Genomic DNA, 17027 nt, shown 5'->3' with positions numbered 1-17027 from the left:
GAGACCAGCTGAGCCAACATGGTGAAATGCTGTCTTTACTAAAAATACAAAAAAATAGCCGGGCTTGGTGGTGTATGCCTGTAATTCCAGCTACTTGGGAGGCTGAGGCAGGAGAATTGCTTGAACCCTGGAGGCGGAGGTTGCAGTGATAGCTGAGATTGCCTATAATCCCAGTTACTCAGGAAACAGGCAGCAGAATTGCTTGAACCCAGGAGATGGAGGTTGCAGTGAGTGGAGATTGTGCCACTGCACTCCAGCCTGGGTGACAGAGCAACTCTTGTCTCAAAAAAAAAAGGGCCAGGTGCAGTGGCTCAAGCCCGTAATCCCAGCACTTTGGGAGACCAAAGTGGGCGGATCATGAGGTCAGGAGACTAAGACCATCCTGGCCAATATGGTGAAACCCCATTTCTACTAAAAATACCAACATTAGCTGGACATGGTGGCACATGATGCGGGAGAATCGCTTGAAAGGGGAGGCAGAGGTTGCAGTAAGCTGAGATTGTGCCACTGCACTGCAGCCTGGCAACAGTGAGTGACTCCGTCTCAAAAAAAAAAAATCATGAAACAGCCCTTGCCTCCCCACCCGCCCTGTACCCATTTCCCCATTGTCTCAGTTTGGGCCAGGGTTGTCTCCAGTCCTATTTCAATGTCCCCCTTGTCAGGAAGCCCAGGTGTCCTCCGTGAGCAGTACAACCAGTAAACTCAGAAACATTATCACATTTATTTCTTGTTGTCAAGCCAGAAACGAACCAAGATAAGCACATCTTGGGTGAAGGAACAACTCCTTAGTGCAGCCACAGCCCAGCTCTCCTGGGATCGGGGGCACGTCCTCTCTCCTTCCCTCACTCCCTCCTGTTTAACTTGGGACTCTGAACTGAAACTCTTCCCCCAAACATTTTAAATCCAAAAAGACCAGCAGAGGGCAACCTTTCCTCAGGGTCTGGCCCTGCCCAGACCGGGCAGGCCCCCTGCCTTCAACTTGGCCCCTGTTGTTCCGGTGCCCAGGGACCCCCATGCACGGAGTATCTGTGCCTCTATTTTGAAACGACTCTGTCAAACCCAAAAAACAACACAGGATCTCGCTAGCCTGCGGGCAGGACTAACCCAGACTCAGCCCTCTGCAGGTTGATGCCAATTCCTTAGTGCTTTGCTCTCCCCAGACGTGTCCTCTCTTGGGAATGGGTGGGAGGCAGCTGGGACAGCAGCTGCTCGAGAGAGGATCTGAGTGTGGCCTTGATGTTCTCAACGGCAGAATCGCTGCACCACATACTGGTGGGCGGCCGGGCAGGGCTCCGGGGATGAGAAGTACCGGTGGGCCAGGGCGGTCTTGGCCGTGATCCGCCGGCTGGGGTCATACTGCAGGAGTTGCTGGGAAGGAAGGAGGAGGAGGAAGATGGGGTCTGAATGCAGCCAGAGTGGGGTGAGGAATTCCCCACCCAGGTCCCAGATCAAGGGCCTGAGCCCCAAAACGGCTGCCCTCAAACCTAGAACCACATGAAACCACAACCTCCCAGCTCTCCAGCCAGTTCCAGACACTCCTGGAATCTGGACAGTCCTAATGAGTCACCCAGGTCTCCTCAGGCCACTGAAGCTGAGTCACCCCACTCCTTGGGGAGGGCCCCAGGTCCCAGCCTGCTTCTAGTCGTGAAGATCCCCAACGTATCAGGAAGCAGGGGACTGAAGCTGTCCAGGGAGCAACCCTGAGTGGGGGGGCATGGGAACTGACACTCTAAGAAGCCAGACCTGTCCAACCCTCTACCCTAGAGTCCCTAAACCCAGGCAGGTAGACAACACACAGAGACTTCTGGAGAGCTGGGCACACAACCTGAAGATGAAAATACTGACCCGCTTTCCTCTCACTCAACACCAGATTAAGGACAGAAATGTGGCTCCAAGACTTTGTGGGCAAGAATGGAGAGTGGATGGGCGCAGTGGCTCACACCTGTAATCCCCCAGAAGTTTGAGAGGCCGAGACAGGAGGATCACTTGAGCCCAGGAGTTCGAGACCAGTCTGGGCAACATAGTGAGACCCCCCCTTTTTGTGGTTGTTTTGAGACAGAGTCTCACTTTGTAGCCTAGGCTGGAGTGCAGTGGCGTGATCTCAGCTCACTGCAACCTCCGCCTCCCAGGTCTCAGTTCAAGCAATTCTTCTGCCTCAGCCTCCAGAGTAGCTGGGATTACAGGAACACACCACCATGCCCAGCTAATTTTTGTGGGGTTTTTTTTAGTAGAGATGGGGTTTCACCATCTTGGCCAGGCTGGTCTTGAACTCCTGACCTCGTGATCCACCTGCCTCAGCCTCCCAAAGTGCTGGGATTACAGGTGTGAGCCACCACACCTGGATGTGAGATCTCATTTCTACAAAAAAAAAAAAAAAAATTAGCTGGGCATGGTGGCACACGCCTATAGTCCCAGATACCCAGGAAGCTGAGGCAGGAGGATTAATTGAGCCCAGGAGTTTGAGACCAGCCTGGGCAATGTGGTTAAATGCTGTCTCTACAAAAAAATACAAAAATGCCCCAGGCACAGTGGCATGCACCTGTGCTCCCGGCTACTAAGAAGGCTGAGACAGGAAGATCGCTTGTGGCTTGGAGATCAAGACTGCACTCCAGCCTTGGTAACTGAGTGAGACCCCCTGTCTCAAAAAGAAAAAAAGAACAGACGGCTCTGCTAGATGCTTCCTGGGCTGTCCAGCCTGGGCCAGCTTGAGGCACCAACAGGAGCGGTGAGTGAGGACCATGGCATGGGCCCACACAGCAAGGAACAGCCTGTTCTGAAGAATGACCACCATAGGAGTCACAGGGGGAACGCCCAGGCAGTAGGAGGTGTGGCCCCAGCTGGGCACAGTGGCTCGTCCCTGTAATCCCAGCACTCTGGGAGGCTGAGGTGGGCAGATCACCTGAGGTCAGGAGTTCAAGACCAGCTTGGCCAATATTTTGAGGTAGAAACCCTGTCTCTACCTCAAAAAATAATTTAGGCCGGGCGCAGTGGCTCAAGCCTGTAATCCCAGCACTTTGGGAGGCCGAGGCGGGTGGATCACGAGGTCAAGAGATCGACACCATCCTGGTCAACATGGTGAAACCCCGTCTCTACTAAAAATATAAAAAATTAGCTGGGCATGGTGGCATGTGCCTGTAATCCCAGCTACTCAGGGGGCTGAGGCAGGAGAATTGCATGAACCCAGGAGGCAGAGGTTGCAGTGAGCCGAGATTGCACCATTGCACTCCAGCCTGGGTAACAAGAGCGAAACTCTGTCTCAAAAAAAAAAAAAAATTTAGCTGGGCATGGTGGCAGGCACCTGTAGTCCCAGCCACCCAGGAGGCTGAGGCAGGAGAATTGCTTGAACCCAGGAGGTGGAGGTTGCAATGAGCTGAGATCATGCCATTGCACTCCAGCCTGGGTAATAAGAAGGAAACTCTGTCTCAAAAAAAAAAAAATTAGAAAAGAAGGTATAGCCCTGGCCTGGGGAAGCATACAGCTTAGATGGAGCAATAACGTCCGCAAAGAGGAATAGCAAACACTTAAGGCAATTCGGGGAAAAGGGCGAATAGCATGGCATAAAGACAGAGCTAACTCAGCGATCACCGCTCCCACAGGGAAGATAAACACTGCACCTAATCGTTGGGGAGGCTCCCAGGTCAAACAATCAGTATACTCAGGGACAAGGACGAGCCAACTGTGTATCAGGATCAGGAAAGAAATCCTGGCCTCAGGCTGAGAAAGTGCCAGGGTTATGTAAGAGGCCGGCTGATGAGGAGAAACTCTTATTGGAGCAGCAGCCAGAGCCCACGTGCACCTACCATGAGCAGGTCCTTGCCCTCTGACTCCAGATTGGGCACGATCTCTTCTAGCCCCTTCCTGGTCCACTTAGGGAAGTTGCCCTTATAGTCAGGCAGCTGGGTGACCCCGGGCCATACGGCTTCACTGGGTGTCCCCAGCATACGAAAGATACGAAAGAGCTGGTCAATCTCAGAGTCACCAGGAAACAGGACTTTTCGAGTCACCTGGAATGGGGAAGAAGAGAAGGTATGGGGTCCGCCACTTTGTCATACAGAATCTATTATGAGATAAGTGGCCAGACCCAGGGAGATGCCTGTCAAGATAGCCTTCCCATGGTTATGCATAGAATTCTGGCCTTTTTTGGAATAAAGCTGGCTTCCTCAGTCCTTCAGCCAGTACCAAATACCTTTTTTAAAAAATAGAGATAGATTCTTGCTCTGTTGCCCAGGCTGGAGTGCAGTGGTGTAATCACAACTCACTGCAGCCTCCACCACAGGCTCAAGCAATCCTCCTGCCTCAGCCTCCTGAGTAGCTGGGACTACAAGCATGCACCATCACACCCAGCTAATTCTTGTATTTTTTTTTTTCCTTTTTATTTATTTATTTATTTTTTGAGACGGAGTTTCGCTCTTGTTATCCAGGTTGGCGTGCAATGGCGTGATCTCGGCTCACCGCAACCTCTGCCTCCTGGGTTCAGGCAATTCTCCTGCTTCAGCCTCCTGAGTAGCTGGGATTACAGGCATGCACCACCACGCCCAGCTAATTTTTTGTATTTTTAATAGAGACGGGGTTTCACCATGTTGACCAGGATGGTCTCAATCTCTTGACCTCGTGATCCACCCGCCTCGGCCTCCCAAAGTGCTGGGATTACAGGCTTGAGCCACCGTGCCTGGCCTTTTTATTTTTTATTTTTTTCCTTGCTTTTATTTCATCCCCAGACTTCCCAGGACAAGCCCAGACTTTCTTTTTTTTTTTTAGACAAAGTCTTGCTCTGTCACCCAGGCTGGAGTGCAGTGGCACAATCTCGGCTCATTGTAACCTTTGCCTCTTGAGTTCAAGCAATTCTCCTGCCTCAGCCTCCTGAGTAGCTGGGATTACAGGTGCACGACATTGCACCAAGCAAATTTTTTTTTTGAGACGGAGTCTAGCTCTGTCACCCAGGCTGGAGTGCAATGACATGCTCTCAGCTCGCTGCAACCTCCGCCTCCTGGGTTCAAAGCAACTCTCCTGCCTCAGCTTCCCTCCCTGGTAGCTGGAATTACAGGCATGCAGTACCATATCCAGCTAATTTTTGTATTTTTAGTAGAGATGGGATTTCACCATGTTGGTCAGGCTGGTCTTGAACTCCTGACCTTGTGATCCGCCTGCCTCAGCCTTCCAAAGTGTTGAGCCACCACGCCCAGCCTAATTTTTTGTATTTTAGTAGAGACAGGGTTTCACCATATTGGCCAGGCTGGTGGTCTTGAACTCCTGACCTCAGGTGATCCGCCCACCTCAGCCTCCTGAAGTGCTGGGATCACAGGTATGAGCCACTGTGCCCAGCCCCAAACACTCTTTAATCCACCTCTACTGAAGTATCAGTGGGCCCCACCCAACCCAGCAGGACCCCGCCTGTGACACCCTGTGGCCATGTGTGCCCCTCTCTCTACCATCTCTGCAAAGATGCAACCAATGCTCCAGATATCCACAGCTGTAGTATAGAACTTGCTGCCCAAGAGAATCTCGGGGGCGCGATACCACAGCGTTACCACCTGCAGGGCAAGGAAACAGCAACATTCAGGGTGGCTGACTGCATGGGTGACACTCCTGCTGCCCCTCTCTCCTCTTTGTCTCACGATACCTCGTGGGTGTAGGTGCGCAGGGGCACCCCGAAGGCTCGAGCCAGGCCGAAGTCAGCCAACTTGATGGCACCTAACTCATCAATGAGCAGATTCTGGGGCTTCAGGTCTCGGTGGATGACCCGATGTGAGTGGCAGAAACTCACCCCCTGCAGCAGCTGGAAGAGGTAGCTCTGGAGAAATGAGTGTGAGGTAGAGCCAGCTGACTGGAGGCGCTGAGCAGACAGGGATAGTGGGGATGGGGCGTCACCTCCCCTTCCCTGCCCTTCCCTCCCTACCTTAATGAGGTGCATGGGGAGCTCCAAGCCTGAGGTGGAGTCCATGTACTTCTTCAGGTCCTGGCTGAGGAACTCAAACACCAGATAAAGCTTCCTCTCATTGTGTACCACATCCAACAGCCTGGCAGGGAGGTGGCAGTCAGGATGTCACCTTTGCTATCCCAACTTCCCCACCTCCATCCCCAACTCACCTGACGATGTTGGGGTGCTTCAGCTCCTTAAGCAGGGAGATCTCCCTGATGGCAGTGCTTGGGACCCCCTCTGTCTCCCTGCAAGAAACAAGCCGTGGGCACAGAGACCGGGGCCAAGAAGGGCACTTCCGGCCAGGGGGATCGGCTTCTGCGTTCCTTATCCCTGTAGGATGGCCCAGGCCATGTGCTCCTTGGCTTGTCACCCACCAAGCTCCACAGAGCAGGGCCCAGGCAAAGGCTGATCAGGAGGCAGTGAGCTGGGTGGGGGATGGGTAAAGGGCTGCAGGCAGCACCCAGAGGAGATGAGTGTGGACTCCCAGAAGGAGAAAATGGATCGAAGAGTGCCCAGGCTGTGATGGTCCAGGGCGGGTAACTCAGGGGCTGTCCCAGCACTCACAAATCTAGCCTGATCTTCTTCAAGGCCACCAGCTGTCCTGTCTCCCTGTTCTTGGCCTTGTATACCACCCCATAGGTGCCCTCTCCGATTTTCTCTACCTTCTGGAACACATCCATGGCAGCAGAGCTGTCTGGGAAACAGAAGGCACCGAGCCATTAGCACCCCACGCCCAACGCCCCCACTGTCCCTCCAGCCACCGCATGACACCCTGCCCAGCCACACCCAGGCTGCCCGGCTCCCAAGGCATGTGGCCCAGCCACCCCCTTTAGTTGGCTCATCCTGCCTGGAAACCTGGCTGGGGACCGGAGGCCACCTCTTGCACAGCCCAGCCCAGCCTGTACCCCCCAGGGGTTCGGGGGTCACCCCTCGCCCAGCCTGGCACACCCAGGACCCCCAGGATTCTTGCCCGCACCCGACCTCAGAGGGCAGGGCCCACATTCTCCCACCCAGGCCCCACACTCTCCCACCCAGGCCCCTGCCCAGCCCAGCCATAACACCCAGGGTATTGGGTGCTGCCCTTCACCCACCCCAGCCCAGCCTGGACTCCCAGGGAGTCAGGGGCCACCCCTCACCCAGCCCAGCTAAGTCCCCCAGGCCTCTCATCCGTGCCCCGCCTTGGAGGGCAGGACCACCCTCTCTCGCCCAGCCCAGCCCCCCAGGCCTCTCACCCGTGCCCTGCCTCAGAGGGCAGGACCACCCTCTCTCAGCCAGGCCCCCGCCCAGCCCAACCAGGCCCAGGCTCTGGGGATACAAGGCCACCAGGAAGTGCTGCCCAGGGGCCGGGGCCACTGGGGACAGAGGTCAGGGGTCAGGAGAGCCCTGAAGCCACAGTCCTGCCCTGGGCTGCAAACTCAGGGCCCAGGGACTTGGCCCGGCCCTTGTGATGCCGCTCAGCCTCCTCTGAGGGCAGAGGCTAGCCGGGGGCAACACCCCTGCGTCCTGAACCCCCCACCCAGGTCCCTGGTCCCCCAGCGCCCTCCCCAGAGGTCCCCGGCCCAGAATTCACCAGAAGCCCTGAGAGGCTGCAGCCCACGACCGGTTGTGGCTCCCCCTCCTGGCCCCCACCAGCGCTGCATCAGGTGCACACATAAAGGGCACGCCCCCTGGGCCTTTATTCACCAGGATATTCTGGAACCCTCCACGGCCCCCTACCAGGCACAGCCCTGGCACCCAAGCTTGGCCACCTGCAGTCTCCCAGGGTGGAGCTGTCAGATTTGGGGCCTGCTTTCAGGGCTCTCATTGCTAAGCCAATCCCAAAGTAGCGGAAGGGGCTGGATTCACCACCCGCCCCTCTGTTTTCGGGCTGCAGACAAAGGCGTCGCTGGGGGGTGTCTGTGCTCTCCTGGGTTCCTGCAGCTCCAGAGGGTTTGACCCCCAAAGCGGGTGGGGGTGTTGCTGGGCTGCTGTTTCTACTGGCCGCCGCCCCGCTCCTGCTGGTACAGCCTCTGCTCCCGGATGGCTTGTTCCAGCAAGGGCAGGTTCATCCCTTCCACACAGGTCAGCACCCGCGCCTTCACCACGGAGCCTCCATCTGCAAGACAAACACCAGGGCATGAGCGGTGACTGACAGCCAGTCAACAACGTCCTCCAAGATGCATGCATGCCAGCTGTTCCCTCAACAGCTCAGTCCTGGCTTTTGGCAGCAAGCAGTGTGGACCAGAAAACGGCATCTGGGGCGAAGGCAACTGTGTACTTGGGCCTAGAACTGTGGGCCAGTCAGGCACAGCAGGCCCGTGTCTGGAACTTAGCCGGTGGCCAGAAAACTCTCTGGACTGAGGGAAAGGCCCCCTTGGCACTTTGGGACACACCGTCATCAGAAAGCAGAGGAAAAGAGACACCCATATTTTAAAAATCCAAGGGACTGAGCTCCAGGTAAGTTTGGCTTTATAGGAGCAGGTCATCGCACCCTGGACAAGGGGCTCGGGGTTTCTCACAGATGCAGTGGTCAACTGATAAATGATGGAAAGGTTTGCCAATGTGCAGGTGGCACCAAACAGGAAAGACATCTGGGATTTGTCACTACAGACTTTTTTTTTTTGAGATGGAGTTTAGTTCTTGTTGCCCAGGCTGGAGTACAATGGCCCAATCTCAGCTCACCACAACCTCCGCCTCTCGAGTTCTAGTGATTATCCTGCCTCAGCCTCCCAAGTAGCTGGGATTACAGGTATGTACCACCATGCCTGGCTAATTTTGTATTTTTAGTACAGACGGGGTTTTACCATGTTGGTCAGGCTGGTTTTGAACTCCTGACCTCAGGTGATCTACCTGCCTTGTCCTCCCAAAGGATTATGGGGCATGAACCACCATGCCTGGCCCATAATAGACTTTTTTTTTTTTTTTTTTGAGACAGTCTCATTCTTCACCCAGGCTGGAGTGCAGTGGTGCAATCTTGGCTCACTGCAACCTCCACCTCCCAGGTTCAAGCAATTCTCCTAACTCAGCCTCCCAAGTAGCTGAGACTACAGGTGCGTGCCACCACACCCACCCCCCATAATAGACTTTTTAAAAATTTTCTTTCTTTTGCCAGGCGCAGTCACTCACACCTATAATCCCAGCACTTTGGGAGGCCAAGGCAGGTGGAACGCTTGAGGTTGGGAGTTTACGACCACCCTGGCCACTTTGTCTCTACTAAAAATACAAAAATTAGCCAGGTGTAGTGGTACATGCTTGTAGTCCTAGCTACTTGGGAGGCTGAGGTAGGAGAATCACTTGAACCTGGGAGACCTGAGGTTGCAGTGAGCCAAGATCACCCACCACTGCACTCCAGCCCAGGTGACAGAGCAAGACTCCAACTCAAAAAAATTTCTTTGAGACAGGGTGTTGCTTTGTCACTTGCGCTGGAGTCCAGGGCCTCATCACAACTCAATATAGCCTCAACCTCCCAGGCTCAGGTGATCATCTCAGCTTCCCAAGGAGCTGGGACTACAGGCATGCACCACCACACCCGGCTAATTTTTGTATTTCTTGTAGAGATGGGGTGTTGCCACGTTGCCCAGCCTGGTCTCAAACTCCTGGGCTCAAGCGATCTGCCCGCCTCAGCCTCCCAACATGCAGGAATTATAGGTATGAGCCACTGTGCCTAGATGATGTTTGTTTTTTCCCCAGTCGTAGCTTGCAATAGATAAATAAAGTTTAAAAAATTTGTTGCACTCATGTTCTCTCTGAGCACTTTAATGAATAGATTTCCAAGGCAGGCAGATCACCTGAGGTCAGGATTCGACACCAGCCTGGCCAACATGGCAAAACCCCGTCTCTATTAGAAATACAAAAATTAGCTGAGTGTGGTGGTGGGTGCCTGTAATCCTAGCTACTCAGGAGGCTGAGGCAGGAGAATCACTTGAACCTGGGAGGTGGAGACTGCAATGAGCCAAGATGGAGCCACTACACTCCAGCCTGGTGACAGAGCAAGACTCCATCTCAAAAAATAAAAAATAACTAAATAAAAAGCAGTCAGAAAGCAGTGGGGTGAGGTCTGAGGAGAGGAAGGGGTTACAGGGAACACAGATGTTCTTTTAGGAGGGTTGTCTGCAAAGGGAGGGAAGGTCATGGGCAGGCAGGGCAGACTCTAGCATAGAAGATGACGTCTTAACATTGGGACTATTATTTCCATATAGAGGATTGAGTGCCTTACATGTCAAGAGGGAAGAACTGTGGTAACCTTGTAGGTAGGAGGGATCCACTTCCTCTTAGACTAGAGGAAGAAGCTAATGGTGGCCGTTTCAGTGTCTGATTGTTGGAGGAAGAACAGCTGCCTGTGGCCTCAGTTCTAGCTGGGACATAAAGCAATCTGCCAGTTGGGACAGGGGAGGAGAGGAAGTAGGTTCTTACCAGGCAGGGGTGTGGTGTCTGGGAGGGGGGCATGGCCAGGACACAAGGATTTCTAGGCAGTGCAGGGGGACCCCAGTGAGCCCCTGAAATCACTGTGCTCCAAATCCTCGGAGCTCTCTGCACTCAACAGTTGCCAGGACCAGGAGAGTGGAGGCTGGGGTCTCGGAGCTGGAGCAATGGAAGGCAAGGCCCAGAGGGGAAGAGAGGTGGGGGAAACAGCCCAGGAGTCCTGAGTCCACAAGTCCTGACAGGGGAAGAAGGATGCAGCAGAAGCAGAAATGAGAGTGGGTGGCGTACACTGGGGCCTCGGGATGGCAATCTCAGGGAGACATGTCCAAGGTGTGGCAGCGGGCGTGGGAGGTGTAATTGGTGCAGAGGTGCATGGTGGTGGGGAACCAGTTGGCAGCAGGGAGACAGGGAAGGATGTGTGATGTGACACGCCTGAGGAGCCAGTGGAACTCGGGCCCACTCCAGACTGTGGGCATGTGGTCTGGGGAGGAGGGTTTGGGCAAGTCCCAGAGCCAGCTGGTAAGGATGCTTGAAGAGGGAGGTGCATATGGGATGCCTGGAAGGTTTCCCCCCATCCCTCCCTTTCTCTTTCCTTTTTTTTTCTTTTTGCTTCTCTTTATTCTTTTTTTTTTCCATAGAGACAGGGTTTCACTATGTTGGCCAGGATGGTCTTGATCTCCTGACCTCGTGATCCACCTGCCTCATCGGCCTCCCAAAGTGCTGGGATTACAGGTGTGAGCCACCATGCCCGGCCTCTTCTCTTCTCTTTATTCTTTCTCTCTCTCTCTCTTGTTTTTTTTTAGGCAGGCCCTTGCTCTGTCGCCCAGGCTAGAGTGCAGTGGTATGATCTTGATGGTCTTGGCTCACTGCAACCTCCACCTCCCGGGTTCAAGTGATTCTCCTGCCTCAGCCTCCCAAGTACCTGGGATAACAGATATGCATCACCACACCCAGCTAATTTTGTATTTTTAGTAGAGATGGGGTTTCACCATATTGCCCAGGCTGGTCTTGAACTCCTTGCCTCAAGTGATCCACCTGCCTTGGCCTCCCAAAGTGCTGGGATTACAGGTATGAGCCACTGCACCCAGCCTTCTTTTTGTTTTTAGACAGGGTCTCACTCTGTCACCCAGGCTGTAGTACAATGGTAGAGTCTCAGCTCACTGCAACCTCCACCTCCCTGGCTCAAGTGATCTTCCCACCTCAGCCTCCCCAGCAGCTGGAAGTACAGGCATGCCTGCAACAACACACCATACTAAATTTTGTATTTTTTGTAGAGACGGAGTTTCACCATATTACCCAGGCTGGTCTCGAACTTCCGGACTCAAGTAATCTACCCGCCTCAGCCTCCCAAATGTGCTGGACTTACAGGAGTGAGCCACAGTGCCTGGCCTCTTTTTCTTTTTCTTTGGAAACAGGGTCTCGCTGGGCATGGTGGCTTATGCCTTTAATCCAAGCACTTTGGAGGCCAAGGAGGGTGGATCACCTGAGGTTGGGAGTTCAAGACCAGCCTGACCAACATGGTGAAACCCCATCTTAAAAAAAAAAAAGAAACAGGGTCTCATTTTGTCACCCAGGTTCAAGTGCAGTGGTGTGACCACAGCTCACTGCAGCATCGAACTCCGGCCTCAAGCCATCCTCCTGCCTCAGCCTCCCAAGTAGCTGAGACTACAAGCACGAGGCACCAAACCCCGCTAACATTTTCTTTTGTAGAGATGGAGTCTCTCTATGTTGCCTAAGCTGGTCTCGAACTCCTGGGTTCAAGTGATCCTCCCACCTCAGCCTCTCAACATGCTAGATGAGTGAGTCCCTGAGCCACACAGGAAGGTTTCTGAGTACAGGGTGCAGGGGTGCAGTGAGAGAAAACCAGAAGGCAGAGGATGCAGGGCAAGAGCGTGTGGGCAGCTGCTTGCTGTGGTCCAGGGCCCTTCAGCCTGGGTGTGCTCTGAGGACCTCTGGAGTAGGCCTAGGAAAGGCTGTGCCCACACACACTTTACTTCCAGGACAGGAGGCCCTCAGGCCTTTTCAGGGCACCAACAAGTGTCAGGTCTGTGGGTTTTAGCACACCCCAACATGTCTTCACCTGGTGGTCTTCTTAGCTAGCTCTTCTGCAAACATTTCTGAAAGGTGACCTCTCGCTGGTCCTCGGAACTTTCAGTGTAGCCACAGGGCAGGATTCATGTCTGATCAACCTTTGTGTCCCCACAGAACTTTGGACCTGGCACAGGAAGGCCTATTATTTCATTTCTTTTCTTTCTTTCTTTTTTTTTTTTGAGACAAAGAGTTTCACTCTTGTTGCTTATGCTGGGGTACAATGGTGCAATCTCAGCTCACTGCAACCTCCGCCTCCTGGGTTCAAGCAATTCTCCTGCCTCAGCTCCCCGAGTAGCTAGGATTACAAGAATGTGCTACCACACCTGGCTAATTTTTAAATTTTTGTGAAGATGGGGGTCTCACTATGTTGCCCAGGCTGGTCTCAAACTCCTGGCCTCAAGCAATCCTCCCTCCTTGGCATCCCAAAGTGCTGAGATTACAGGTATGAGCCACCAGACTTGACCTTCACAGAGAGGTTTAACGCAGCCACAGAATGCCCCCTCTGCCCAGGCCAGAGGTCAGGGAGGCTGGAGCACAGTCAGCCTGATGCTCTCCTCCCTCCTCCTCATCTTTGATTCCCAGTCCCCACCATGAATGACAAGCATGTTTGACTTAGAATATCAAGACAGGCTGGGCACAGCGGCTCACATCTGTAATCCCAGCACTTTGGGAAGCCAAGGTGGGTGGATTGTGAGGTCAGGAGCTCAAGACCTGCCTGGTCAAGATAGTGAAACCCCATCCCTGCTAAGAACACAAAAATTAGCTGGGTCTGGTGACAGGCGCCTATAATCCCAGCTACGTGGGAGGCTGAGGCAGGAGAATCACTTGAACCCAGGGGGCGGAGGTTGCAGTGAGCAGAGATCGTGCCACTACACTCCAGCCTGGGCAACAGAGTAAGACACCATCTCATTAAAAAAAAAAAAAAAAAGAAAGGAAAAAAAAAAAAAGAGGGCCCGGCACGGTGGCTCACGCCTGTAATCCCAGCACTTTGGGAGGCTGAGGCAGGTGGATCATGAGGTCAAGAGATCGAGACCATCCTGGTCAACATGGTGAAACCCCATCTCTACTAAAAATACAAAAAAATTAGCTGGGCATGGTGGTGCGTGCCTGTAATCCCAGCTACTCAGGAGGCTGAGGCAGGGAAATTGCCTGAACCCAGGAGGCGGAGGTTGCGGTGAGCCGAGATCGCGCCATTGTACTCCAGCCTGGGTAACAAGAGCGAAACTCCGTCTCAAAAAAAAAAAAAAAGAAAGAAAAAAGAAAAAAAAGAAAATTAAGAAAAAAATATTTTAAGGGGGAAAAAAAAACCCCACAAAAAACAGGTTGTGATGCAAATTATGAGAGTAGGGAACTGGCCTGTGCCTGGTAACAGGCTGCTTCCTCTGAGGCCTGATTAGCTTCAGGTTCAATTTTTTTTTTTTGAGACGGAGTTTCGCTCTTGTTACCCAGGCTGCAGTGCAATGGCGCGATCTCGGCTCACCGCAACCTCCGCCTCCTGGGTTCAGGCAATTCTCCTGCCTCAGCCTCCTGAGTAGCTGGGATTACAGGCACGCACCACAATGCCCAGCTAATTTTTTGTATTTTTAGTAGAGACAGGGTTTCACCATGTTGACCAGGATGGTCTCAATCTCTTGACCTCGTGATCCACCCGCCTCGGCCTCCCAACAGGTTCAATTTTATTGGCAAGAACCCATCAGAGATGGTGCTATGTGCGTCCTCCTCATGCCTCATATCACAGGCACATGATGTTTGTCCTGATTTTTATCACATTTACATTGATCAGGCTGGCCCAGGCACTGCCAGCGGGTCCCTCCATCCCAATGCTCCCATCAAAATGTTTCCTAATGATTTTGGCCGGTAGCAAGGACCATAGCCTGGATTTTTTATCTTGTAAGGGCCTTTAAAGTGATGACTTTTGAAGTTACACATTTCTTCTGCATTTATTCACTGTAACTTTTCTCTAAGAACTTTCTAGGATGGACACAGTGGCTCACGCCTATAATTCTAGCACTTTGGGAGTCCAAGGCAGACGGATCTCAAGGTCAAATGATCAAGATAGGCCATCCTGGCCAAAATGGTGAAACCCAGTCTCTACTAAAAATACAAAAATTAGCTGGGCTTGGTGGTGCGCGACTGTAGTCCCAGCTACTGGGGAGGCTGAGGCAAGAGAATTGCTTGAACTGGAAGGCAGAGGTTGCAGTGAGCCAAGATCGTGCCACTCCACTCCAGCCTGACAACAGAGCGAGACTCCGTCTCAAAAAAAAAAGAACTTTCCTTCATCAACCATTTGGTTTTTCCAATAGGCAATCCATACAGAAATGGCAGGATAGGGCTGGGTGCGGTGGCTCATGCCTCTAATCCTAGCACTGTGGGAGGCCAAGGCAGGCAGAACACTTGACAGCAGGAGTTCAAGGCCAGCCTGGCCAACATGGTGAAACCCTCTCTCTACTAAGAATACAAAAATTAGCTGGGCATGATGGCGGGCGCCCGTAATCCTAGCTACTTGGGAGACTGAGGCAGGAGAAATCATTTGAATCTGGAAGACAGAGGTTGTAGTGACTGAAGATGGCATCACTGCACTCCAGCCTGAGCCACAGAGCAAGACTCTATCTCTAAATGAATAAATAAATGAACAAACAAACAAACCTCTCCGGTATTTGCAATGGAGCCTTAAGTTCCAGACCCTGGGCAGTGTGTTCCCGAGAGCTCCAGAGACTCCTTGTAGGAGTGAGACCATCAGAGAATGCCCTGAGGGTTTCTGGACTTTAGTCAAGGTAGAAATCATTTTGCAAAGGTCCTTTGTACCCATTCCTCCCTCCCAAACCTCACCCAAATCAATGAGCTATTTTTTTTTTTTTTTTTTTTGAGACGGAGTTTCGCTCTTGTTACCCAGGCTGGAGTGCAATGGTGTGATCTTGGCTCACCGCAACCTCCGCTCCTGGGTTCAGGAAATTCTCCTGCCTCAGCATCCTGAGTAGCTGGGATTATAGGCACCATGCCCAGCTAATTTTTTCTATTTTTAGTAGAGACGGGGTTTCACCTTGTTGACCAGGATGGTCTCGATCTCTTGACCTCGTGATCCACCCGCCTCGGCCTCCCAAAGTGCTGAGATTATAGGCGTGAGCCACCACGCTCGGCCTAATTTTTGTATTTTTAGTAGACAGGGTTTTGCCATGCTGGCCAGGCTGGTCTTAAATTCCTGACCTCAGGTGATCCACCGGCCTAGGCCTCCCAAAGTGCTGGGATTACAGGTGCCAGCCACCCTGTCTTTGAGTTGCCACCATGTGGCCAGTCTACTCTGAGTTGAATCCTCAAGAGTCCTTGAACTTCGGGCTAATTTGGAAGAAACGTCAACCCTGATGAGACGCTGCTATTGGGTCACAAGCCCATTCCTCACTGACTACCCCAAAGACTGCCCCAGCTCAGGCCCCAAGATGAGAAAGTGGGTGTGCGGCTGCAGCTCACCCTGCTGGTGCTGGAGCTCCCCGAGTACGATGTACAGGGAGCCCACCTGGGCATGGAAGGGCTCCACTAACTTGGTACAGACAAGAACCTGGTGCTGATTGGATCCATGCTGAGCCGTCAACGTCACTCTAGACTGGATCATGTCGTAGAGACACAACCTGGAGGGCAGAAGAAATGCAAAAATTTCCATCCATAGTAGAACCACCACCACGCTCCAAAGGTTTGCATGGCCAAGAAACCCATGGAGAAGTGTTCAGCCTTAATCTGGCACACGCCACCACACCCAGCTAATTTTTGTATTTTTAGTAGAGACAGGTTTTCACCATGTTGGCCAGGATGGTATCAATCTTTTGCCCTTGTGATCCACCTGCCTTGGCCTCCCAAAGTGCTGGGATTACAGGCATGAGCCATTTTTTTCTTTTCCTTTTTTTTTTGAGATGGAGTCTTGCTCTGTCGCCCAAGCTGGAGTGCAGTGGTGCAGTCTTGGCTCACTGCAACCTCTGCCTCCTGGGTTCAGGTGATTCTCCTGCCCCAGCCTCCTGAGTAGTGGGGATTACTGGCGCCTGCCAACACACCTGGTTAATTTTTCTATTTTTAGTAGAGATGGAGTTTTGCCATTTTGGCCAGGCTGGTCTCAAACTCCTAACCTCAGGTGATCTGCCCTCCTTGGCCTCCAAAAGTGCTGAGATTACAGGCGTGAGCCACTGTGCCCAGCCTAGGTTAAAATATTTTCATATGTGTATACACATGTCTCTAAGATTCTCCCCGTGATTCTCACCTCCTGATATTCACATCCTTGGGCATCCTCTACCATGCTGAGTAAGGCTGACCTGTGTAATCAATAGGATACTGCAGAAATGACCTGAGCCTGACTTTGGAGGCTAAGTCATGAAAGACATTTTGGTTTTCACCCCGCTCTTTTTCTTGGTCACTGCTTCTGGTAGAAACTGCTGTGTTTTGAGGAACCTCACACAGAACTACAGAGAAATCACATTGTCAGGAACAACTTGTCTTGGCAAGTTGTCTTGCCAAGAGACAGCACTAATTTGCCAAACATGTGAACAAACCACCTTAGAAGCAGAGCTCCCAGCCCCAGTCAAGCCTTCAGATAACTGCAGCCCTGGCCAACATCTTGACAACACTTCCCTGA

The 17027-nt window shown here is 52.7% G+C and overlaps 2 protein-coding genes across 5 annotated transcripts in view; both read right to left on the bottom strand.

Moving 5' to 3' along the window:
- Nucleotides 1–702: 702 nt before the first annotated feature.
- Nucleotides 703–7969, bottom strand: CDK3 (cyclin dependent kinase 3). Its single transcript, XM_078374703.1, has 7 exons — nt 6485–7969; nt 6088–6165; nt 5897–6017; nt 5621–5791; nt 5430–5531; nt 3801–4004; nt 703–1368 (listed from the first exon to the last, which is right to left on the bottom strand). The coding sequence occupies exons 1-7, from the start codon at nt 6598–6600 to the stop codon at nt 1243–1245; spliced, it is 918 nt and encodes a 305-aa protein (XP_078230829.1). The 5' UTR covers nt 6601–7969; the 3' UTR covers nt 703–1242.
- The window catches only part of TEN1 (TEN1 subunit of CST complex), a 27949-nt gene continuing 18496 nt past the window's right edge, over nt 7575–17027 (bottom strand). For all 4 annotated transcript variants that reach the window (XM_002748784.7, XM_054256515.2, XM_035301817.2 and 1 more), the window contains exons 3-4: nt 15878–16035; nt 7575–8015 (exon numbers count right to left, since the gene is read on the bottom strand). In XM_002748784.7, the coding sequence (XP_002748830.2) occupies nt 7894–8015; nt 15878–16035 (280 nt within the window). In that variant the 3' untranslated portion in view covers nt 7575–7893. The remainder of the gene's footprint in view (nt 8016–15877; nt 16036–17027) is intronic.

This window comes from Callithrix jacchus, chromosome 5, assembly GCF_049354715.1.
Source record: "Callithrix jacchus isolate 240 chromosome 5, calJac240_pri, whole genome shotgun sequence".
NCBI lineage: Eukaryota > Metazoa > Chordata > Mammalia > Primates > Cebidae > Callithrix > Callithrix jacchus.
This window is presented reverse-complemented; position numbering and strand designations above follow the sequence as displayed.

What these genes read in the sequence shown, in the direction of transcription:
- CDK3 (XM_078374703.1), bottom strand. Translation starts at nt 6,600, where the DNA reads ATGGATGTGTTCCAGAAGGTAGAGAAAATCGGAGAGGGCACCTATGGG. An exon ending in GTTGCATCTTTGCAGAGATG is followed by an intron (nt 4,005 to 5,429) that starts GTAGAGAGAGGG and finishes TCCCCATTCCAG; the next exon opens with GTGACTCGAAAAGTCCTGTT. An exon ending in AGGGCAAGGACCTGCTCATG is followed by an intron (nt 1,369 to 3,800) that starts GTAGGTGCACGT and finishes CTTCCTTCCCAG; the next exon opens with CAACTCCTGCAGTATGACCC.